The 22,136-nt window shown below is 41.3% G+C and overlaps 3 protein-coding genes across 8 annotated transcripts; 1 reads left to right on the forward strand and 2 right to left on the reverse strand.

Annotated features, from left to right (window-relative positions):
- On the forward strand, window positions 1-7,606 carry LOC115743390 (E3 ubiquitin-protein ligase RLIM). Of its 4 annotated transcripts, none has more exons than XM_048280879.1 (10): window positions 1-225; window positions 326-1,293; window positions 1,868-2,525; window positions 2,623-2,715; window positions 4,171-4,371; window positions 5,003-5,100; window positions 6,482-6,578; window positions 6,730-6,828; window positions 6,913-7,049; window positions 7,209-7,606. In XM_048280879.1, exons 2-9 carry the CDS (start codon window positions 329-331, stop codon window positions 6,973-6,975), a joined length of 2,274 nt encoding a protein of 757 aa, XP_048136836.1. In that variant the 5' UTR covers window positions 1-225; window positions 326-328; the 3' UTR covers window positions 6,976-7,049; window positions 7,209-7,606. The 4 variants fall into 4 exon arrangements, with proteins under 4 accessions (XP_048136836.1, XP_030534006.1, XP_030534005.1 ...); XM_030678146.2 differs by having other exon boundaries at window positions 1-146; window positions 248-1,293; XM_030678145.2 differs by having other exon boundaries at window positions 1-146.
- A 917-nt stretch (window positions 7,607-8,523) lies between these two features.
- On the reverse strand, window positions 8,524-12,885 carry LOC115743399 (3-ketoacyl-CoA thiolase 2, peroxisomal). Of its 2 annotated transcripts, XM_030678159.2 has the most exons (14): window positions 12,717-12,885; window positions 11,919-11,995; window positions 11,747-11,831; window positions 11,310-11,436; window positions 11,078-11,176; window positions 10,930-10,997; window positions 10,668-10,775; window positions 10,509-10,586; window positions 10,290-10,422; window positions 10,111-10,207; window positions 9,879-10,002; window positions 9,696-9,804; window positions 8,894-8,977; window positions 8,524-8,792 (listed from the first exon to the last, which is right to left on the reverse strand). In XM_030678159.2, the coding sequence occupies exons 1-14, from the start codon at window positions 12,807-12,809 to the stop codon at window positions 8,683-8,685; spliced, it is 1,392 nt and encodes a 463-aa protein (XP_030534019.1). In that variant the 5' UTR covers window positions 12,810-12,885; the 3' UTR covers window positions 8,524-8,682. The 2 variants fall into 2 exon arrangements, with proteins under 2 accessions (XP_030534019.1, XP_048137874.1); XM_048281917.1 differs by lacking the exon at window positions 8,894-8,977.
- Window positions 12,886-14,937: 2,052 nt separating this feature from the next.
- LOC115743289 lies at window positions 14,938-20,013 on the reverse strand. Of its 2 annotated transcripts, XM_030678013.2 has the most exons (11): window positions 19,881-20,013; window positions 17,865-19,787; window positions 17,552-17,781; window positions 17,150-17,458; window positions 16,977-17,063; window positions 16,534-16,686; window positions 16,030-16,193; window positions 15,758-15,905; window positions 15,523-15,645; window positions 15,320-15,407; window positions 14,938-15,221 (listed from the first exon to the last, which is right to left on the reverse strand). In XM_030678013.2, exons 2-11 carry the CDS (start codon window positions 19,732-19,734, stop codon window positions 15,031-15,033), a joined length of 3,363 nt encoding a protein of 1,120 aa, XP_030533873.1. In that variant the 5' UTR covers window positions 19,735-19,787; window positions 19,881-20,013; the 3' UTR covers window positions 14,938-15,030. The 2 variants fall into 2 exon arrangements, with proteins under 2 accessions (XP_030533873.1, XP_048129082.1); XM_048273125.1 differs by having other exon boundaries at window positions 17,552-17,778; window positions 17,865-20,013.
- Between the last annotated feature and the right edge of the window lie 2,123 nt (window positions 20,014-22,136).

Genomic DNA, 22,136 nt, shown 5'->3' on the forward strand with positions numbered 1-22,136 from the left:
AATTTGCCCTTTGTTTCTCAGTCTCTTCTTCTTCGTCTGTCATCACCTTCGACGACGGTGGCTCTGTGAAGGTCGGTCTCCATCCATTCCTTCTCCTGATCCCACTGCGTTGGCCCTCGCGATCATCGCTCCGAGGCAATCGCACGGTGAGTTCGTCTTCTTTCATGTCTCCGCTACTCTCTTCCAGCGTTCGATGTAGATTCCTTCGATTTCCCGTCGCGGTCGGTGAGAAATGCTTCACTTTTAGGTCTTTATTAGTTCCGTCTTCGCCTGGTGTTTGCTGCTTGTTTGAACGCTGCGGCTGATTCCGGACGTCTTATGCCAGATTATGGAGGATGTGAATGTGGACGTTCACCAAGCAGCTGAGGTTCCCGATACGCCCGATAGATTAATCGCGCGGTGTAGCAAGAATGGAATCGAGACGAAAGTTAACTCGCTAGCGCCTGGTTCTTCAAGGTGTTCTGGGTCTTTGGATCAGGAATCCCCGAATTGGCTCGGGAAGGGTGGGCGAGCGGTGAATGGGATGGGGCGGCAGAACCCAAGGTTGCAGATTTGCCCTCCTAAAAGGATTCTGAATGCCGTTGAATTCGGTCGCCGCCGCGGTGACCCTGTTGGTGACTTGTCATTGGATAATTCGAACGCTTCGCAGCATCACTTATTTAGAAGAGCAGCTGGAAATGGGCACGTTAAACCTGACTCCAGACATTCTTCTGGCGCTGACAATATGGAGAGAGGGAAGGCTGCTTCTATCGGAGTTCCTATGTCATTTGCTTCCTCAGAAAAAGGCGCTGCTTTGAATGCGATTCAACGCAATGGGCACAATGGATTTGTTAAAACATCTGAGCCGTTTGGTAATTCAGAAGGTTTTCTAGCCGATGATTTTAGAAGATTCGAAATAAAAACTGATAATGAACATTCTTACCCTTGTTCTGAGTCTTTTCAGACGTTGAACAGGTTCGGTAAGGGCAAAGAGAAGCTAGATGAAAGTGCATGCAAATATGCCAGTTCAGTCAAGTTTGGTGAGAAAGCAATTGATGTGCGTGAAAAATCTTCAAAACACGTATCTCAGTCTCCTATAAGTGTTTCTTCTCCGAGACATATTGGGAAGAAAAGGTTGGTCAGAAATGGTTGTATCTCTCCACTTAACATAGCAACAAGGGAAAAAGAAATAGCTGAAAAAAAGAGTGGTAATGCTGAAGATAGTATTCCTGATAGAAATAAAGGAAAAGGGATATTGATGCATCCATGTACATCAGAGAAGCCAGAGGGAAAACTTTCAGATATCTTGACCAGGTAGTATATTCAGATGCTATATGAATTGCATTAAGGAACTTTTATTCAATTGTCCAGATGATATCTTGCTTTGCATTGCAGATGCAACATTTTTTCTAGTCTCCTTATGCATAACCTTTTTAATCATTGTACCTTGAAATAGGTACAATTTGCGTCTATAAATTCTTCAATGCTAGTGTTAGGGCTAAATCTGCAATCTTTGCCTCTTTCTTATAGAGAATTTCCAGAGAATGAGTTTTTGTTCGTACTGACCCCATATATCTGACAATCATGAATATTCTCAAAAAGAATTGTTGGATTTGATAAACATACCTGTGGTTCTGGCATATCTCCCTATGTGTTTGGGTTTCACGCAATGGAAGAATTTCTTTTGAATAAAGAGTGTTTGGTTGCTTGGACTGATTTTAAATAGGTTTTGCTGCAATTAATTTGAAGAACTGGTCTAGTTTAGAATCAATGATCTTGTGTTGCTTTTGTATTGACCCCAAGAGTCTCAATGGGCGAATTAGATGTCATCCATTGTGTCAGCTCTTTATTTGCAGACTGTCAACTCACATGGTCGTTCACTGTGCAGGAGACCTATTATTCATGGGGAGGATAAGGGAACAAATGATGCCACTGTTAATTTGAATCAAGGATGTGAGAGCCTTGGTGGATGGAGGACTACACATGTCCATGCTAAGAAAGCACGCCATGGCTCCGAAGCTGACGTTTTGCTATCTGGGGGAACTGATAGTGCTGGAAACTTATTCCACAATCGTGATAATATAGTGGGGAAAAGAACAAGCAGCTATCGTCATCAGAGCAGTAGTTCTGGCAGTATTGCAAACATGAATACACATCAAAGAATTTCCGAGATTGTTTCTGAGGGAGGCCAAACACGTGGACGGCCAATACCTACACGAACTTCGACTAGAAGGCAAAACAGTAGGGAAATATGTTTTGGGGATGGCAATTCTTATAACTCAGAAGTTATCTGCCTGAGCTCCCCTGGGGATTCTAGAAATCGATCATCTGCTAGACAAAGGCGTCAACATCAAGGAGCTTCTTCTTCAGTTATTGAAATTGATGACGCTTCTCCTGGAATGAGTCAATCTGGTACTACTATTCTAGATACTCTCAATAGTTTTGAGTCAGATTCTAGGGCGAGACAACTGGAAGCAGACGAGATTCTGGCTCGTGAACTTCAAGAACAACTATATAACGATTCACCGATGCTTGGAACTGGGGAGGTTGTACTATTTTTTTTTCTAATGTTGAGATTGTAGCATGAATGTGTTTAGCTTATGAATTGTTTGCCAATTATTTTGTTTGTTGGCATTTGAGCAGATGGATGAATACCTGGCTAGATTACTCCAGCAAGAGGAGAATGTAGGGGGAAATGCATCTGCTTCTGTCAGAAGTCGTCGTCGAACTGGTCATGTAAGTGCAATCGTAAAGTTCAATCTTTCCTTCATTGCTCATTCAAGTAGAGTTACCATTCTCTTTTCCTTTGGGTGGTAAGTAAAAAACGTCAATCATCCAAATGGCAGGGCGGATTGCTTCCTGCAATATTACAAACTATGAACACCTTACATCAGCCATGGTTCCACATTCACTCCCCATTTAGTAGCCGAAGATCTTATATATGAACTTGTAATCATTCCAACATCATTGGATGACAATCTGTTTGCATCACATACAATTGACTAAAAGATTGTATTTATATTACGACGAATGTTTGCATCACATACATTATGAATTTTATTATTCGTTACAGCCCATATACGATAGAGATTGGCACAACAAGCTAGTGTAAGTATTAAAGTAGCCAAAGCTTTCCCTTTAAGATGTTCTGCAACCCAATCGAACTTCTGATTCCAGCCTGATGCTTCCTTAAACTTGCTTTGAAAAATGACAACCAAAGAAAAGATGATCTCTGTTTTCATCACTCAACTGTCAAGGCACAGAAATGCTTAGTATCAAGCTTCTTCGTGATCATTTTGATAGTCTATTTTGTATAGTAAGGCTTATAAGTAAAGCTCAACTGTCAAGACATAGAAAGGCTTGATATCAAGCGTCCACGTGATCATTTTGATAGTCTACCGTGTATAGTAAGCCAAGAAGTAAAGCTATGCTTAGAAATTTTCAGGTAAGTCAAAACTGCTTGATCGGTTATGATTGCACCATTAAAGGTGTGGGACCTCGTTTTTCCAAAGAACATGAAAAAGTGTGTTACAACTTTATTTCTCTCCTTAGTTTAAGTTCCAACTATGGCCTTTCCCGCGACTCTTGGTTTTCTAAAACTTACACTTGATTGGATGCTTAGCTTCTGCTATATGCATGAAGATTCTTATTCCAGTGCTTGGTGGAGCTATGGCAATTTGAGAATCACCTCAGAGATTTGAGAATAATTAATTTGTCATATGGAGCTTCTTTTGACTTAATGCCTCAAAGTTGCATTTCCAATTCTTCTTTCATGAAAAGAACTGTTGCCATGCTATCTATTTTGTGCTTAAGAAATAACTTCATCTCACGAGATTGCTCTCCCGATATTGATCTATCCAATGTAGGCATTACCTGAGGGCTATTGGCTCTATGTAGATTGCTGATTTGATCTCTGGTTTAGGGTGCCCTCTATTTATAACAGTTATCTTTTTTTTCCTTAAACCAAAGTACACCTAAGCTTATTGGCGAAATGTTCAATCTTGGAAATGGCTTATTTTGAGAATCCTGAGCTTATTCAAGCTTGTTGAGCTTGGACAAAATTATGTCAAATGGATTGAACATGTTAATCTAGCAATTCATAGGATTTTTTAACTTGTGGAGTTGCATCTACTTGGCAATGAAATGTTGATGCTATGTAAACATCGTTTTTTTTCATGTATGTCAATGCAGGGAAATTCATCCCAAACTCATTCACGAAGGCAACCCCTGCCACGGTCTTTTCGAAACCTTTCAAATAGGAGAGGTACCGAGGCACGAGTTCCTGTACATGCAAGACTTCAGCGGTCTAGGAGGCCCATTTCTAGATCGCCCTCATCATTTTTATCTGGGGAGAGGACTCTTCATTTTCCATTAAATATGGATCTCGACATGGTACCTCCTGTGTGTCTTTATTTATTGTTTAAGTTTCTTTTCTTGTATCTTCCGTTGTGAGCAGTGACATTTGATTCTATGAAGTTACATCTGATGTTTAGGTAAATATGTTTCTTATGTGGATGACGTGTGATGAATAGAGTAGCCTTCCCATCCCGGTTGGAATCTCTATCAATTACTGTACTAAACCAAGCCAAACACAACTTCTGAAAGAAAAGCAATCCCAACCTTTTGAACCTCCCCTAGGAAAGTCGGGAAGTAAACCTTAGACATGAATACTTTACTGGCTTTAATGGTTTTCACTTCCCATTGCTAAAACATGTTGCTCAGAATGTCAATTGGGTTTCACTTCGGGTTGTTGGTTTGTTGAAAGATATAAATATGGAATGCAAGTCATTCGGTGCGGGATATTTGATTTATGTCTTTAGTGTCTGTTCTTTTCAATTCCTTTCTTTTGTTGAATCTGTCACTGCCTTTTGGTTGCACTGCAAATTCTGGTCGCACTATATAGTTCATTTCTTTGGAAAAGGTTCTTTTTGTGTAGTTTGTGATCTGGTTATGTTTGCCTGCTGGCTATTTTACATAGGCTGAGTTTGTCACGACCAATTGAAAATTGGCCTTTGTGTTGCAGAGGATGGATATATTGGAAGCACTGGAAGCTGCATTGGGAGATGTCAGTGACATAGGATTATCCAGTACCAATTTTCAAACTCAGCGTGATTTTAATGAGTAAGATCTCTATCTATTTATCCACTCACGTGGACTTTCATCTATTTGTTATTTAAAGCTGGTGGTTGATTTTTTTTTTCCTGCATATCTTCGTCATCTGAGTATTCAGATTGGTTATTTATGGTTCTTGACTGAACATCTTGTTTATGCAAGTGACTTACTTGATCAATATGGGATACTTAGGTTGAACCCAGGCCTTTGCCATTCATTGTGTTAAATGATGTGCATCAGGATATTTTCATACTAACGTAAGTGCTGCCTGAACTTGGTTTCTTTCTGTGATTGGTATTGTAGAAAAAATTGATCCTTTTTACCTGGAAAACTACATTTGACTGAAGTAATGTTAAAATTCTCCTAAAGTCTCTTTGTTTGAGGCATAAATATAAAGTTTCTTCAACTGAAGAATGAAATTTAAGATATGATAAAACCATTTCTTTTTAATGTGCGTACAGTTTTTTGCATTACTGTTCGTGCTTAGTCTATGTGTTGATTTAGGAATAAAGCAGTGTGTGGATATGTCAAAGATCACCTATTGAGCTTTGTGACCGTTAAGTTTATTTTAGTATATACTGGTCATCAATTGTCAAAATTTCTTAATTTATATTTACATATCCGGCAGGCAGCAACAAGAACATTTGTCTGTCTTTCTTCTGATGGAGCTTTTGATCTTATCAAAGATATCACTATGAATGATAATGCAGATAAAAGAGGCTATCCAATTTTTTTTTAGACAGATTTTTGTTGTTCTTCTAGATTATGTGGTTGCAGGAATGTTAAAAAATTGTTGTTAAGTGAACTCATATAAATTGCGGAATGCCATGTTGGAAGCATGTTACAGAGCCTTTTCAAAATAGTGAAGCAAACTGCTGTAATGTGCACATATATATATATACCTCAACAGTCAATGAGCTTTGGAGGGTGTTATGTATCTAGAGTTGAAGATTTGAGAGTGGTTGAAAATAATTTTGGAAAGGGTTTCTATGTGGTCAATTTGAGTTAGTCATCTGAGCTCTTCCTGACGCCATGGAAAGAATTCAGCAGCCTGCAATGGACATCCACCTTTTAGTTTTGGGCATATTCAGCAACCATCATGCACCTTGTTGTTAGCACATCTCAGAAAGATGTGCCCCAGAAACTTTTGGATCGAATTTTTCACTACTTGCCTGAAGTGGCATGATATTGCTTTTTAAACAGTCTACTGATGTGTTCTGAGGATTTTGTGATTATGTAAATTTTGTATCTTCATTTGTTATCTAGAATGGATTTTCATTCTTTCTGAGGTTTCAGATGGTACCGCACATGATTCTGGCTTTCGCTTGTTCCAGAAAACTATGTTGTAAAGCACAGAATAACAACTATGGGGTCCTTTGTTGTCGTGCAGAAATGACTATGAAATGCTGCTGGCACTTGATGAGAACAACCATAATGTTGGCACCTCTGATAATCATATTAATAGTTTGCCGGAGTCGAAAGTGCAGGTGAATATTTTTATACACGGAATTATTTATTTTGCTATGTCCATGTCATTCTATCTGTAATTTGGTAGGAGGGGTGTCTTGGGGGTGGGATAGCATTTTTGCCTGGAGTATTATCTCCCATTTGTTAAGCATTCATTTATGTTTCTGGCAGACCAATGTCTATGAAGAAGCGTGTGCAATATGTCTGGACACCCCTACAATTGGGGATGCAATACGGCACCTTCCTTGCTTGCACAAATTTCATAAAGATGTGAGTGCTTCATTCAATTGTGTCATAGATTTCTTTTTGAGAGAGCTGTAACATGTCTGACAACTTTTTTACTTCATTCGGCAGTGTATTGATCCCTGGCTCCGCAGAAGTACATCTTGCCCTGTCTGTAAGTCGTCGATAACGTGATTGCCGTGAAACGCAGAAGGCATTAATTATAGTGCAGCTGGTTATGCAAAAACTAAAGCGTACTCTATTTGATGGTAATGATAGATTACTTTCCCCGCATATAATTCACTATCTTAAGTTTATTAACAGTTGCGAAAAGCTTACCATATGGGCTGTGAGTGAGAATTTATGGCTTCATTTGTTCTTTTCTAGGCTTGTGGTGGATATAAGACTGTCTTTCTTGTTTCGTGTAGGTTGATCTAATTGAAGCACACCCAGTTCTTATGGTACATTTTCTTGGGAATTGGCTTCCCATGGATTTCCTATTTGGGAGTCTGGATAAACGGTTCTTTGTATGGGTTGTATTAGTGACCTAGCTGCCCAAGTAATTTTGGGTTTGTATCAAAATGAAGCTTGCTTTTGTACTACTGTGGTGCAGGCATCTTTTTGTGGCCATGTGGCTAAGGTATCTATTTTGTGTATGAGCAGCCTTTTTCTTGGCCACCCTTTAGGGTCGGTGATGGTGCATTGGTGGAGCTGCTTTGAGATTGTTACAGTCCAATGATATGGGCAGGAAGAAGTTCGCAATTAAGATAGTTTTGTGATCCTTATCCAATGAGCTCCAATCTAATTGTTGGGAAATCGGCACAGCAATATGATGAGCCATGCGGATGCTTTTGCAGTTATCTTCAGGGACGAAGAATTGTCAAGATATCGGCCTCCCCTACTCGTCAGGGAGATTTTGTCTCGTTCCGAACAATTAGAAAAGCAAATTCGGTTGTGGTCAACTGAATACTAATCTTTGCCTCGTACTTTTTTGGGGATTAATATCGAGAGGTTGTCTTAAGGTTTCGCAGGAATACAGGTTATGTATATCAATCTCATGAGCACTTGGAAGTCGTCTGCGCTGCGGATGTCCGCTCTTGCTTCGCACTCCCAAGCAATATCGCCTTTTGTATGTTTTACCTCTGTTTGATTCTTTTACTGTATTATTTTAATATTTTTAATAATTTTTTCTTCTTTTTCTTCTCTCAATTATTAAAAAAATATTAAAAATTATTCACGCCAGCATGTCATTAAAGACAATTGACATCCACATTAGCGAATTTTCAACCCAAATTGGCCAGATTGACTCAGTTAATATAAATGCGAAATATTTATGACTGAATTGACATAAATGTAAAATATTTAGGACTAAATTGACACTAATGTAAAGAGTTTAGAATTTAATTGACACCGATAAAAAATTTAGAATTGAATTGATATTAATGCAGTAGATTTAAGACTTTGTTGACACTTTTCCTCCTGTTTTTGCATCTATGACAATTTCCTTCCGTGAGAAGTAATCATCATTCTAGTACGCAAAGAAAATGAACACACTCTTAGGGTAACCATGTTTAGTATGCCCATCACAGGTGAATGTGTGTGAACCTGTGGTTCTTAATTCAGCCAATCCACAACAATCGCGTTATACAAATCTACTTTCTTGCGACAGAATTGAAAAGAAAATATCAGACATAAAGATCCAAGTAGTAACAAAGATCCCTGGAGGCAAAAGGGTGTGGAATATAAGAGAAATGTTATGTGAAACCCCTGATTCAGTATTGAGTTTCGCAGTATAAACGATGGACGTCTTATTGCAATGCCTTGACCAAATTTGTGAACACTAGGATATGACATTATTTGGTGAAATGGCAAGAGGAGATGAAAAGCAAGCTCATATCAAATCTATCGGGCATCCTTGGACAAAAGATGCTGGGCTTCCACTATTCTGGCGTTGGAAAGCTCGTCGACAGAGTCCCCTCTTTCCAAAACAGCTGCAGCGCCCATCCCCGTGCCTGCATGTTAAGCAATTTTTGATGTTCACCTGGTTACACAAAGGGAGGGGAGGGGGCGGCGGGGGTGTGTGGTGAGAGGGGAGAGGGGAGAGAGAGAGTACCTATACACATTGATATCACACCGAACCGGCAATCTTTGCCACGGCGTTTCATCTCATGCAACAGCGTAGCAACACAACGTGCCCCTGAGACAGTGGGATAATATTCTCAGAAAAACATGTAACTGACAGTCTTAAAGAGTTTTCAATACAACTAAGAACATGTCAGAAGGCACTAAAGCCTGCAGAAGCAAGTGGAGTGCCGCTGCACTATCAACTTTGTCTAATCTCTAATGACAAAGAAATTCTATTTACCAAATCATCAGTATTTTCACTATATAGGTGCTAATAAAAAGCGGTTTCTCCCTCATGTGTAGATTCAGTTCCTAAATCCTTTCACTCTTCCAGCTTCAATGACCCAAACAAATTCTCTGAAAAATTGTTGCCTGAGTGACCAAAACTTTAGGCTATGACATTCCAAATAGCTGACCTTTAGGTTAGTCACTGACATTTCATGAAACTGTTGCTAGCTAATCATCAAAACCTCCAACTAAATCGTTTAGCTTTATTCACCCTTACTCCATGGCAAACAGATTGCATTAAGTTGTTTAAGATGGATCATTAAAATCTTTCCATAGTCCTCCATAGTCGGCCAGAGAGTCGTAACATTACAATAATAAGCAGGACTTTAGGTCAGTCGCAGCAACTTCTGTGAAATGTATCATAATCAGTCTACCAAGTGATATTGCGTAAATTGTATTGGTTTTAGATTAAAAATAGTTTTTCTTGATCCTACTGAACAGTGACAAGTAAAAAATCTCTTACAAGCCAATACCAATGCAACACTTAAATCAGTAGGAATTACCAGTTGCACCCAAAGGATGTCCAATGGCCATAGCTCCTCCATTAACATTGATCTTTTCTGGATCAAGACCTAGCTTGTTCCGACAGTAGACAAACTGGGATGCAAAAGCCTGAAGGGACAGCCATGTTTTGAGATTCCTAGTGGCTTGAATGAGAAAAACCAATATTAGAGACCCTCACTTACCTCATTTATCTCAAAAAGATCGATGTCTTCGAGTTCAAGACCAGCAGCTTTAACTGCAGCTGGGATTGCAACGGCAGGCCCAACACCCATAATAGCAGGATCCACACCAACAGCAGCGAAAGTCCTGCATCACCATGAGAAGTATCGGGTATTTTGTAAGAAACCTTCCTTAATTTCTCCATACAATACACCCACAGGATTTAGCCAGACCAAGCATGCTGCAACAGTATACCTGAAGACACCAAGAATGGGTAGGCCTTTCTGCATTGCAAGACTTCTCTTCATGAGGAGAACAGCACCAGCGCCATCACTCACCTGGCTTGAATTACCTATATGACCGCAGAAAAAATAAAAATAAAGTCCTGAACCATAAACAGAGTGTATTTCCACGTCTTTCCGATCATTTATTACCAGCAGTTGTAGAACCATCTTTCTTGAACACAGGCTTCAGTTTAGCCAGATCTGACATTGTTGTGCTAGCCCGAATACCATCATCCACTGCTACGATTACAGGCTTCTCATCACCAGTTTTTGGGTCAACAATCTAGAAGGGTGAGTATGTCAGAGGCCAACGTGGCTGTGCTCAAAGCTTGCAGAGGTATTCTCGTACTATAAATCAATTGCTATTACCTTGGTGGCTACAGGGACTATTTCATCTTTAAATCTACCGGCAGCCGTAGCAGCAGCAGCCTTCCTGTGAGACTCGACCTGTAGATATAACCCATGAAAATGTAACTGAATTGTTAATGCGAAGCAGCATTAACTGTAGATGTCATCTTTTATACTCACGGCAGCTTGATCTTGCTCCTGCCTTGTAACGCCAAAACGTTGTGCGACATTTTCAGAAGTGATACCCATCGGAAGCAGGCAATTTTGAGCTTGAGCAAAGCTCTTGACCTGTTGTCATTTCAGAAGGGAGAATGAGCCCACAAAACGAATCCATGAAACTGAAAGTCAGAGCAAAACACAGTTCGGCATATTGGACCACACAAGCTTTGTGCCCCTGCTCGCACATGCATGCTTCTCTTCGAGTGCGAGAGAGAAAGTGTACCTTTGGGTTGACTGATCCTTCCCAAGCCATTGGAGTGGCTGTCATAGATTCAAGCCCTGCCCCAATGCCTGTCAACAAGGTTGTATGAGTGATCCTAATTACAGCAGCCACAATATACACAAGTTCTCACAAAGCGTGTCCAACATACCAATATCATAAAATCCAGCTTTTATAGCTGCAGCTACATCAGCAACTGCTTGAAGCCCAGATGAACATTGTCTGTTGACAGTTCGAACAGGCACGGTTTCTAAGCCATTCAACCAACAGAGAAAAAGTCAACTAAAATAGCTAATGATGGATGAAGGGAAGCACAATTGAAAATGAAGATCGCAACACAACATCATAAACCATAAACCAAAGAAGCAATTAACAAAAATTACCAGGGAAACCAGCGTAGAATGCAGCCATTCTGCATTCACTTGCTCTTTGTGAACCAGGTGCCAATACCGTGCCCACAACAATATCTCCAACTTCACTTGGATTTAGCTTTGTTTTCTCAATCAATGCCTGCGTCGGTGACAGTTTCAAGTACTTATTTATGAGTTTCAAATAAGGCACCAATACTCTCAGTTTGAGAGTGATTAATTTACAGAAGAGACCATGGCACTTCAAAAAGTGACACACATAGTTGGCATCCAAGTTTTTCTGAAATTTGTCATATCCGAGAGGATCAATTGCTACTCTGAATTACAAATTAAATGAAAGAATAATCACCATCCATTCAAAGTAGGGGTTGTCGAAAGTGCACCTTCCACAATACATTCATGCGTCTCCGAAATAAGCCCAGCAATCACATGAGCCAGGGGAGATGACTTACCCTCAGAACAGGTGCAAGCAGATCGTCTGCGTAAGTGTCCTTGAAGCCACCGCGCTTCGATTTGCAGAGTGCTGTCCTGTATGCACTGTAGAAGGATTACAGGTCACTGTCAACAATGAACACGTACACATAAAAAGACCAAGTTTTATCAGTTAAAAACAACAATACTTACGCTACTATCACTACGTCGTCCCCAAAGCCAGAGGATCTTTGATATGCAGCGCTATCACCTGCTGAACATATAGATGCCTACATTCCAATCCCAGAACAGACCGAAAAATTGTAAGGACGCTAACAAGAAGACAAATGAAAGTAATCACAGTCAAAGAAAAAAAGAGAACACTAGTATGATACACATCGATACACTGTCATAAGGAAACAACGTATATTCAACATGTGCAGGCCTTACTTATCGGGTAAGAAATGTCTAACAGATGTATACCGACAGAGTAAGCAGGCATGAGGAAAATATCAGCGACGAGCCGAATTAGAACTCGATACACCGACCCACAGCTCAAAATTCGATCTTCGTCTCGAATTTGCAAAAAACCAATTACCCAAACAGTAAAATCAAAAGCTGGCCGACTTTCTGAGCTAGCAATCCCAGAAACATAAGCCCCGCAGAGCTCAAACGATCAGCAAAATCACAACACAAGCAAAGGAAGCAACAACCGTGATCCCAAGCGAAACTAGAGGGAGCGACGACGACCGAGCTAGAGGGAGGCGCAAATCGCAAATCGGCGATCCAACCAAGCCAAACCAATTCAGAGCTAACCGCACAACGGACAAAACTAGAACTTACTCGCGATAGGATCGAAGAGGAGCGCGAAGAACTCGAATTCCCCAATCAAACCAGCGTAATTAAACACACACACACACACACACACACACACACACACACACACAAAAGAAAAGGAAGCAGCAGCAGCAGCACGGAATCCGAAACGAAACCGAGACTCCAGCTACTCACCGAGAGCGAAGATTCATCGCCGTGACCAGAAGAAGAGGAAGGAGGTCGCAGGTGTTGGAGGAGAACTCTCTGCCTCTCGATTGCCTTTTCCATCTCTCTCTCTCTCTCTCTCTCTCTCTCTCTCTCTAGGATACTTTCAGTCTCTTCTGTAGTGTTTGCGTGCAAAAGATGAAACAGCAGGGAGCGACGGAGCGTCAAGAGGACGACGCCATTATATCGAGAGCTCGGAAAAATCATAATTTTTTTAAATTTATTTTCCTCCGGTTTATTTTATTTTATTTTTATATATTTTTAATGTTCTTTCAAATAGCAATACTTTAATATGCTATGAGGGAGCAGCGGTGCTGTATCTGTTAATGGTAAATGGACGATGATAATGATGCGATGATGGCGACAATTTTGCTTCGCCTCCTCTTTCTTTGCCCCTACTCACTCGCCTCAAGCGCGTGGCCCCCCCACGATGCTCCCAGATAATTACTTTTGAGCATGTCGAACCGACCGGGCCGGACAGGACAAGTAATCCAATTCCCGATTTTAGAGAGCTGCGGTCCAATTTTCGATCCTTAAAATTAGAATCGGCGATAGGGTCTGGCTTCCGATTCCGGAGGTACATGACCGGACCGAACCGAACCGGTAGATTTATATTCTTGAAGAGAACTGAATCGAATTGAGAACCGCTCAATCCTACTTTTGAGGCCAAAGGCAAATACATATATTTCCTTTGCTTTGACTCTCTCTCTCTATACACATATTTCTAGATAAAAGTGATTGTTGATTACCATGGATTATCCTCCTTTGATTTTATTTTCTCCTATGAGAAAATTTTGACAATGGCCTAATTTCATAAGGCTAGGCTCCTAAAAGGACCCACTTGTCTCTATTTCATTATAAGGGATAATATAAACGAAGGATATATATATGTGATTATTTTTGCGATGCGAATTTTTCAAAATATACAAATATATTTTTGAAAAAATTTCAAATAAAGATTTGAAGTATATTAATTTTCTCATAAGGGTTTAAAGTGAACATTGTTTGAAATAATAGTCTGAAGTACTCTAATTATTTCAAAGAATGACCTAATTGAAGGGTATTTTCGTCCTTTACACTTTTATTTTTTTTATTTTCCTTTTATTTTATATTTCCTTTTCCTTTTCTTTTTCTTCTTCCCCTCCCCCTCCCCAAGCCATCACCACCATCAAGCAAGGATCACCCTTGCCTGGGCGAGCCGGGACGAGCCTCACCCTCCACCAGGGCTGTTTCGCTCGCCTGAGGCGACAATGGCCGAGCCGGTGGGAGAGGAAAAAGAAAAAGGAAAAAGAAAACAAAATAGGAAAGAAAATTGAAAAAAAAAATTTAAAATGTAAAAGACCAAAATGTCATTCGGTCAGGCCATTCTTTGAAATAATAGGAATACTTCAAGGCCTTATTTGAGAAAATGAAAGTACTTTAAACTTTCATTTGAAATTTGCCTTATGCGTTTTTCAAGTGTAATCCATTTTCGAGGTAAATCCACATCGATGTTTGGATACTCCTATCTCCTTATTGGCAATCTTCGCTTTTTATTTTTCTTTGCTAATTACAACAAGAACCTATTTATCATTCAAGAAATTGCATTATGTGCATTTTATTTTTATTTTTTTTGGTCGAAGAAATATAATGTATAATTGAGAGGACGCCTTTTTAGAAAAAAGAAAATGAAGGGTTTGAACTCACGCGCGTGGGTTCGCGTGGTAGATTTAGTTTGAAAGTTGTCTCGGAATGCGTGCCATCCGGATAACGATTTTCCTGCCGGAATTTCCTACACGCCCTGTTTTTCTTTTCCCTTTTAATATTGTTTCTCTCTTTTTTCCTTTTTTTTTTTTTAATTTCTCCAATTTTCTTACAGAAAAATTGCCGCGGAGATCGAGGCCCTAAGGTAACTTCAGAATAGAAAGCGCGCATGGACGCATCAAATGCGTCTTTACCGAAAGGTCCATAATGCCCTCAAGGCCAACGATAATAACTAAAAAGGACGCGTCCCCACGTGGAAAATAGACCGCATCCCGTCGACGGCGGTGGCGGCGGCAGCACCGGCCCTGGCGCCCATGATCAGGCGATTGAGCCGGTCCATGTCGGACGAGGCGGTCCCTCGCGGGTCAGTTCCCACCGGGGGACAAGGCCCCCGAAAAAACAAACCAAAGTTTGTCGGCGCGCTAAGCGATCTTTGAACCTGCTAACATGTTCGAATCATCTTCTTTTCTTCTTCCGTGCTGCGAACATTCGCTAATGGACTATATTTACAAAAGCAAGAACAAGAACGACTTCGGCGCGATCAGTACTTGGGCTTGTCCGGGTATCGCTTGGTCTGGAGCGTCTTCAGCATGGTCTGCAGCCTCATGGTGATCTGCGTGAACGTTGGCCGGTTCGAGGGGTCGGCGGACCAGCACTCCTCCATCAGTTCCCTCCACTCTGGATCGCACCGCTCCGGTATCGGCGGCCTCAGCGTGTTGCTCACGATGCCCCCTTCAAGAGAATTTATCGAAGCAAAGGAGAAAAGATTCAGTCTTTTTCGAACTGCACTGATCGATAATTAAGAGCTGCAAGCGTTTAAAGAAGATCACCTATGATTGCACCGCAGTGCATGTTGGCATAAGGTTCTTCGCCGGTCAGCATCTCCCACATCGCGATCCCGAACGAGAAGATATCCACCTGAGAGACGCAGCATTGTGTCACAAGTTTTGATAGATTATGTTGTTTTATATGATGATTAATGATGGATTATTCACTCCTTACCAAAAAAAAAAATGATGGATTATTCACTAACCTTCTCCGAGACCCGGTTGTTGGTACCATTCAAGAGCTCGGGAGCCATCCAGGGAAGCGTACCCCGGATGCCACCCGACACGAACGTGTTCTGTTTGATTCTCGACAAGCCGAAATCTGCAACCTTTCACCGGAAGAACAAAGAGACTTCAGATTTCCTTTCAAATTGTTCGTTATGTGATTAACAATGTGATCGAGAGAGTAGATTCGAGCTCCAGGGTACGTCATGCAAGTACCTTGCAAATCGGTCGGCGGGGATCCTTCAAATTGACGAGCAGATTGTCGCACTTCAAGTCGAAATGGACGATGTTCTTGAAATGCAGATACTCCATCCCGAAAGCCGCGTCCATCGCTATCATAAGCTTTTTGCGACGGTCCAAAGCTCTGCAAGATAGATAGTTTTTCACTACTCGTACGTCCAGGCTTTTGCGTATTAAAGATGCGCTTCCTCATTTTCGTAACATGAAATGAAGTGCGATTAACAAGACTATAGTGTAAGAAAACTGACCTGCTGTTTCTGACTAGATTATGTCTGAGTGAGCCGTTAACCATGAACTCAGCCACCGTCGCCAATGTCCCACCAGGACCATCAGGAACAACTCCGTAGAACGCCACGACATTGGGATGATGGAGATTCGATAAGATCTTCGCCTCTCTCCAGAAATCTTTTGTCTGTAAGTCGTTAATGTCATCAAACAGAGAGATTAAACATGACATCTACTTTGTTTAGGAGCTGTTAATCCAGGAAAAGGAACTTCACCGAAAGTCCTAAACTTAAAACTTGATGTACGGAATGAGTTTAGATATCGTCGCATAGTAAAAATGGAGAAGTTGATTTCCCTATCATCTTGTCGCAAACGCGTCAGTTTGATCAAAGAATTGCTTCATCAACACTGTAAGATGATTCTGCTATTATTTGGAATCATCTTTTGCGTCGTTAAACGGTCGTCATGTAAGTCGAATTACATGAGCGCTAATTTCGTATCTGCAACTATGTAGCTCTGAGACTTACTATGCGCTCTTGCTCGGACGATCTTCCTGCAAAACAACTCTTCTTAATTCTTTTGATGGCTACATCTGTTCCTCTCCATTTGCCATGATAAACTGTCCCGAATGTGCCGGATCCTAATTCTTGTAGTTCTTCCAGGTCGGCGTTCTTTATGATCTGCGACAGCACACACCGCATTTAACAGTGCGAATATTGTTTATATGTTAAAGCAAGTATAAAACGAGAGAGACAAATCGAATAGTTTGCATGGCAAATATCAACTATTGCCATGTCAAATCTAGATTGACATTATGATTTAAGGAAAAAGTTTGGAAGTCTATTCGAGGTAGATATGATATCAAATAGACTTCCAAACTTGTTTCAAGGTTTAGCTTAGTAAAATAAATGCTACCCGTTCTAGTTCACGACTAATAGAGAGCGATTTTCGACGGGAAATTCATTAGAACCTGCAAACCATAGATGCCGGCTTCGATTTCAGCTATCGCTGCATCAGATATGGGGTCATCTGCATCATGGCCATCGCTTTTCACATCCTGGACAACGTGAAGCGAGAGAAATTTTTAAGGACCATCATGACTTGATCGGACATATAGCGATGACTTGAATCGAGTTGTGGTACCTCATAGTCGGTATCAGCAGCAATGCTTTCGCCTTCCGTTTCTCTAGCAGATGAGATGCTATCACTAGGGTCATCCTGTATATGCGCCACTATTCTTGAGGAAATGGGGATGTCGAGAGATGTATTATCGGTTACATCCTCAACGATCACTGGTATTGGCTGGACAACGTTCCGATGATTTTCTTCGCACGGAGGCAACACATTTACAGGCTTCAATCCCTTATTGGATCCTCCCTCATAGCGGACTTCTCCCGCACGGTCCACTGAACCTTCTTCATGGGATTCTCTCTCTTTGCATGAAGTGCTAGGCTGAAGATTTTCAGAAAATAGGAAATATAAGTATGGAGAATACTTGTGAAATTTGAATTGATTTCATGATTCATTAGGGGGTCTCATACATACAGAGACTGAAGGCCTGGCGAGTTCAGGAACTTGCTTAAGCGATCCCTGAGTCCACGCAGGATTATGTCCCCGCTGATCTTTGACAGCTGATTTGATACATACCATTCGTTTTGCGTCTTCAAGAGGTGCGATGGTATATTTTTGGCTCTCTGAGGAAACGTTTACTTCAACGTTGGAACTTGCCTTGTGCTCTTGTAGCATGTTCGCGCAATCTTCGTCAACAATGACTACTAAAACAGATGTCATTTTGGGAAACTAAGATAGTTCATATAGAATTTCACAATGTTATAAGGTATGATCAATCGAATTTCACCTCTAAATTGTTTCTTCTCTTGAAGGGAATTGAAATCTTTGTTGTCTTGCCACTCCAGTATGCTTTCGTCCCTGATCACTCGCACCTCCTCATTCGAGCGCAAACCAGATGTGCTTTCCTGATATTTTGCGGCAGTTGGATCCTGTGACTTCATCTTCCATTCCTGCGAAGAATGGGTCGAAGTTGCCAGCAAAGGGACCTTCTCTGTCGAACAATTCAATGAACATGAAATTGTTCCATCCTCAGTAGAATGCATCGATCCCCTGTTAAGTCCTTGCAACTGTGAGTCCGATAGCGTGTGCATCAATCCGTAATGAGGGCCGTCCAGTTCAAGAGATCCCAGAAGCTGACACGCCGGGCCTTCAGGACGAGTTGCGAGTTTATCTGAATGGAACAACCTCTCCTTGACTATAGGCCTACCGAAATTGATGTCGAACAAACCATAGCACGACCCTGGCACGCAATCTTCTGTCATGTTCTGATCATGAACGTGAAAGCCTCTTTGTCTATATGTTTGTTCGGCTTCAAACAAGTTCGCCATTTGCGAGTCAATCAGTTGAAGAGGCTGAGTAGATGTCGGATTTTGATGATTGGAATTGTCATAACAGTAGGACTTATCACTAGGATACTTGTCCAGCACAAAATGCATATTGCCTTCATTCACATGACTATGATTCGTAAAATCCCTCTGCTGTAATGGAACCGGAGTCATCGGGGGCGAATGGTCAAGAAGACTGTTGGGGATCGGTCTCGTCGTCACTAATTGAGCGGAAGGATTCGAACTTGTTCTTGCCAAGTTCGAGTAACTCGGGCTATAATCGTTGATATCTAGAGCTTGAGCGAACGTTGGAGAGTCCTTATGACAACTCGGGCTGTTGTCTGAGGACGTCGTGCCCTGATGCATTACTTGGCTGGACGGAGTCTGTACTTTCGCGCTCTTTTGCGGGCTCCGATCCAATATCCCGTTAACAGCGACGACGTACTGATAATCGACATCTTGCTGCTCGGCCGCTAATCTAGCTTCGAAGGAATTCGGGCTCTCTATCTCAGTCAAGGGGACAAGAAATAACCGGAGTCTCTGACAAGTACCGACTTTTTCGAGCTCCTGATATTCCTCTATCATGTGATGTAGGTCCTCATCGGAACAAACCGATATCAGCGCATCGAGATCCTCGCCGGGTAGCTGATATTTGATGGTGTGAGGCTGGTTGCAGATCGCCAAGGTCTTCTTCACGAGTTCTTCCCAAGAGAGGTTCCTCCTTATGGATATGATGCGGGTTTCGCCGCCGACGTACCGAAGCTTCCCATCACTAGGCCTCGGAAAAATCCGTCCACCGTAGCTACAAAGGAACTTCATCTTGCAATGGGAAGAGCCTGGCGCGATGATTCCTAGCCCATGATGATAGTACGATTGAGGAGACCCCGAGGAATAAAGCGGATCCATGGCGCCTCGAGTATGAGCGGCTTCGTCATAATATATGTTCGACCGTTGCCCGAAAAAATCGTATTCTCCTGGAGGCCTTGCTCCATAATCCAAATGAGTGGGGCTCTCCATGTATGGACTCGGCATAGGTTTAGCCACAACATTGGAGAAATCTGCATTGCCGTACGAATTCCCTCTCACGTGCCGGAGCGGGCCGCTCGCATCCTCGTAAACCACATGTTGATCCTTTATGAAGTTGAAGCTCGGACTCTGTGGCAGGAAATGATCCGCATTAGGCATCGCCTGGATTCTCCGGACGCCCATCCGATCCCTTAAGAACTCAACCGAAAACTCCTCACCGGTCTGAGAACATACATCGCCAAAGTTCCGGTCGGCTCTGTCAATCCTGAATTTCTGGCTTGGATCTTCCCTAGCCTCACTCATCATGGTCTCAACTGGACCCTCATCTGCTTTTCGACCCACATGAACATTCTCCGACCCTTAACATTCGACACTCATCAAGAATCAGAATCCCGTCAATGAATGCTTCCTCAAGCACGCCCCAGGAAGAGCCATATACTTATGCAAGTAACCTTTGAGACGATACCGGCATCAATGTGTCATCCCTCGGTCATTGGGAAAACCGATGCTCATGATCATCTCCAATGTCAATCCTCGGGACAAGAAGATCTGAAGAATGGTGAAAGTATTTGCTGATGAGATCATCAATTTAGGACAAAGGAGCACATAAAGGGCAAAAACAAAACTGTCACAAATGATCAGCAAAAACAATACAAAAGCAGAAAGAATGGTGCCTACTTGCTTATTCAAGTTCTTGCCTTTTGGAATCCCAGGATAGTCTGTCGAAAGCTGAGAGACAAGAAAAGGTTAGAGATGGTCGAATTCAGAATGAGTAATGCAGAGAGAGAGAGAGAGAGGTAAAATGGAGTGGCTGTGAGAAGACAAGTCTCAGAATAGTTCGGCAATAAAGTAGGAAAAAGAGGAAGGATATAGCCTCAGGACCCAAACTGCAAGATGAAGTTTCTCTCCAAAGAACCAATACAATTGGTGTAAGGTAAGAGTACCTCGTCGGACCATTGAGTGTCTGTTTCTTTATATTGTCCATAAGGATAGTTGGGTACTTTCATGAAGGAGGAATTCATTAAGGTGCCCTTTCAAGTTGTCGAGTTTAATTCCTAATCTTTCTTTGATTTGGTGTCCTTTTATTTGAAGGTAAACTGCTTTCGAGAAATTATTTTTCAACTTTTCGGTATTTGAATGATAAAAAATTAATCGATCTAAGAAAAACATTTTCCATGGACTAAAAATAATAAGTTTAGATAGGTGGAAAATGACTTCTCCTTCTGCCAAAAAGAAAATTACTATTTCTAAATCACCAAACAAATGAAAACTAATAATTTTTCATAAAAATGATTTTTATGGAAAGTAATTTGCTTTATCATGAAATTTTCAACAAAACAAGCGTAGCTTTAGTTCAAGAATTAATGAACATAAAATGGGTGCATAACCAAGTCGATGAAGTAGAAACAGGATCATATAAGGGAACATTGTAAAAAAAAAGTCTTAAACCTATTGTACTATTATTAATTCAGTTATAAACCTTTTAATTTTGTCAATCCAGTCATAAGACTTTTATATTTATGCCAATTCAATCCTAAACCTTTTACTTTGTGTCAATTCGGTTCTTCCAGCCAACTTTGACAGATCGAAACCGGCATAGATGCCGACTAGCACCGACGTAGATAATTTTTAATAATATTTTAATAATTCTTCAAAATATTTTTTTGGTTTTACTTTTATTATTATTATTATTATTTCTTTCTCTTTCCTTTTTCTTTTCCTTTCCTCCAACTGGTGGCCGCCAGCAAGGGCAAGCTTCCCATGAGGTCGGTGAGGTCCTAGCCTCTAGAAAAGAAAGAGGAAAGAGACAGACCACTCCCGTCGATAGTGACCAATTGGAGGAAAAAGGAAGGAAAAAAATAGAAAAAAAAAAAGGAAAAAAAGAAAAATTTGAAAAAATAATAATATTATTTAAAATTGTTCACGTCAGCACTGGCTAGCCATAATTGAATGAATGGACTAAATTGATACGAATATAAAAGATTTAACACTAAATTGACATAAAAAAAAGATTTAAAATTGAATAGGCAAAAATACAAATGGTTTAGGTCAAAATTGACAAAATTAAAAAATTTAAGACTGAATTGACAAACTTGCAATAAATTTAGAAACTTTTTAACAATTTCCCGATCATATAGGGCCCGCATGAAAACACTTCAGAAATTTCATTTCTTTGCTAGAAGCCCATCCGGCAAAAAAATGCATTTGATAAAAACCCGATCAAAGTAGAAATCCGTTTGGTAAAAAAATTGACTTATGGTAGGATTTTTATCACTTCTGGTAATATTTTTCACTTCTGATAGGATTTTTAGCCAATTTTGAGAAGTATAACTTCTCGGCTCCAAAATCACTTCTTGGACCACACCTGCCTCCGCCGACTACCGTTCTTGCGACCGCCGGCTGTGGACCACGGCCGCTGCGGCCGCCAACCACCAACCACCCACCGCTGTCGGTCGCCGACCACCTCCGCCGCCTACCGTGGCCGCCAACCACCGCGATCGCTTGCCTCCGCCGATGCCCCCCACCCCCCCTTGTCGCCGCCCGACCACCGCCGCCGCCCACCGCCACTGCTGCCGACCACCGCTAACCGCCATTGCCGACCACCGCCGACCACCACCGCCGCCGCCACCGTCGCCGCCGCCACCGAAGATTTTGTTAATAATGTTTCAAAAGTAGAAATTTTTAACCGTTACCAAACGAATTTTTCT

Source organism: Rhodamnia argentea, chromosome 1, assembly GCF_020921035.1.
Source record: "Rhodamnia argentea isolate NSW1041297 chromosome 1, ASM2092103v1, whole genome shotgun sequence".
Lineage (NCBI taxonomy): Eukaryota > Viridiplantae > Streptophyta > Magnoliopsida > Myrtales > Myrtaceae > Rhodamnia > Rhodamnia argentea.

Bases quoted from the DNA above. Each gene is read 5' to 3' on its own strand.
- LOC115743390 (XM_048280879.1), top strand. From the start codon at position 329: ATGGAGGATGTGAATGTGGACGTTCACCAAGCAGCTGAGGTTCCCGAT. The intron at 5,101-6,481 runs GTAAGATCTCTA...GTTGTCGTGCAG, and splicing joins ACTCAGCGTGATTTTAATGA to AAATGACTATGAAATGCTGC. The intron at 6,829-6,912 runs GTGAGTGCTTCA...TTCATTCGGCAG, and splicing joins TGCACAAATTTCATAAAGAT to TGTATTGATCCCTGGCTCCG.
- LOC115743399 (XM_030678159.2), bottom strand. From the start codon at position 12,809: ATGGAAAAGGCAATCGAGAGGCAGAGAGTTCTCCTCCAACACCTGCGA. The intron at 11,437-11,746 runs GTAAGTCATCTC...TCACCGACGCAG, and splicing joins TGCTTGCACCTGTTCTGAGG to GCATTGATTGAGAAAACAAA. The intron at 8,978-9,695 runs GTAATTCCTACT...CCACTGTCTCAG, and splicing joins ACATCCTTTGGGTGCAACTG to GGGCACGTTGTGTTGCTACG.
- LOC115743289 (XM_030678013.2), bottom strand. From the start codon at position 19,734: ATGATGAGTGAGGCTAGGGAAGATCCAAGCCAGAAATTCAGGATTGAC. The intron at 17,459-17,551 runs GTATGTATGAGA...GAAAATCTTCAG, and splicing joins TCGCCAGGCCTTCAGTCTCT to CCTAGCACTTCATGCAAAGA. The intron at 15,222-15,319 runs GTGATCTTCTTT...ATTCTCTTGAAG, and splicing joins GCACTGCGGTGCAATCATAG to GGGGCATCGTGAGCAACACG.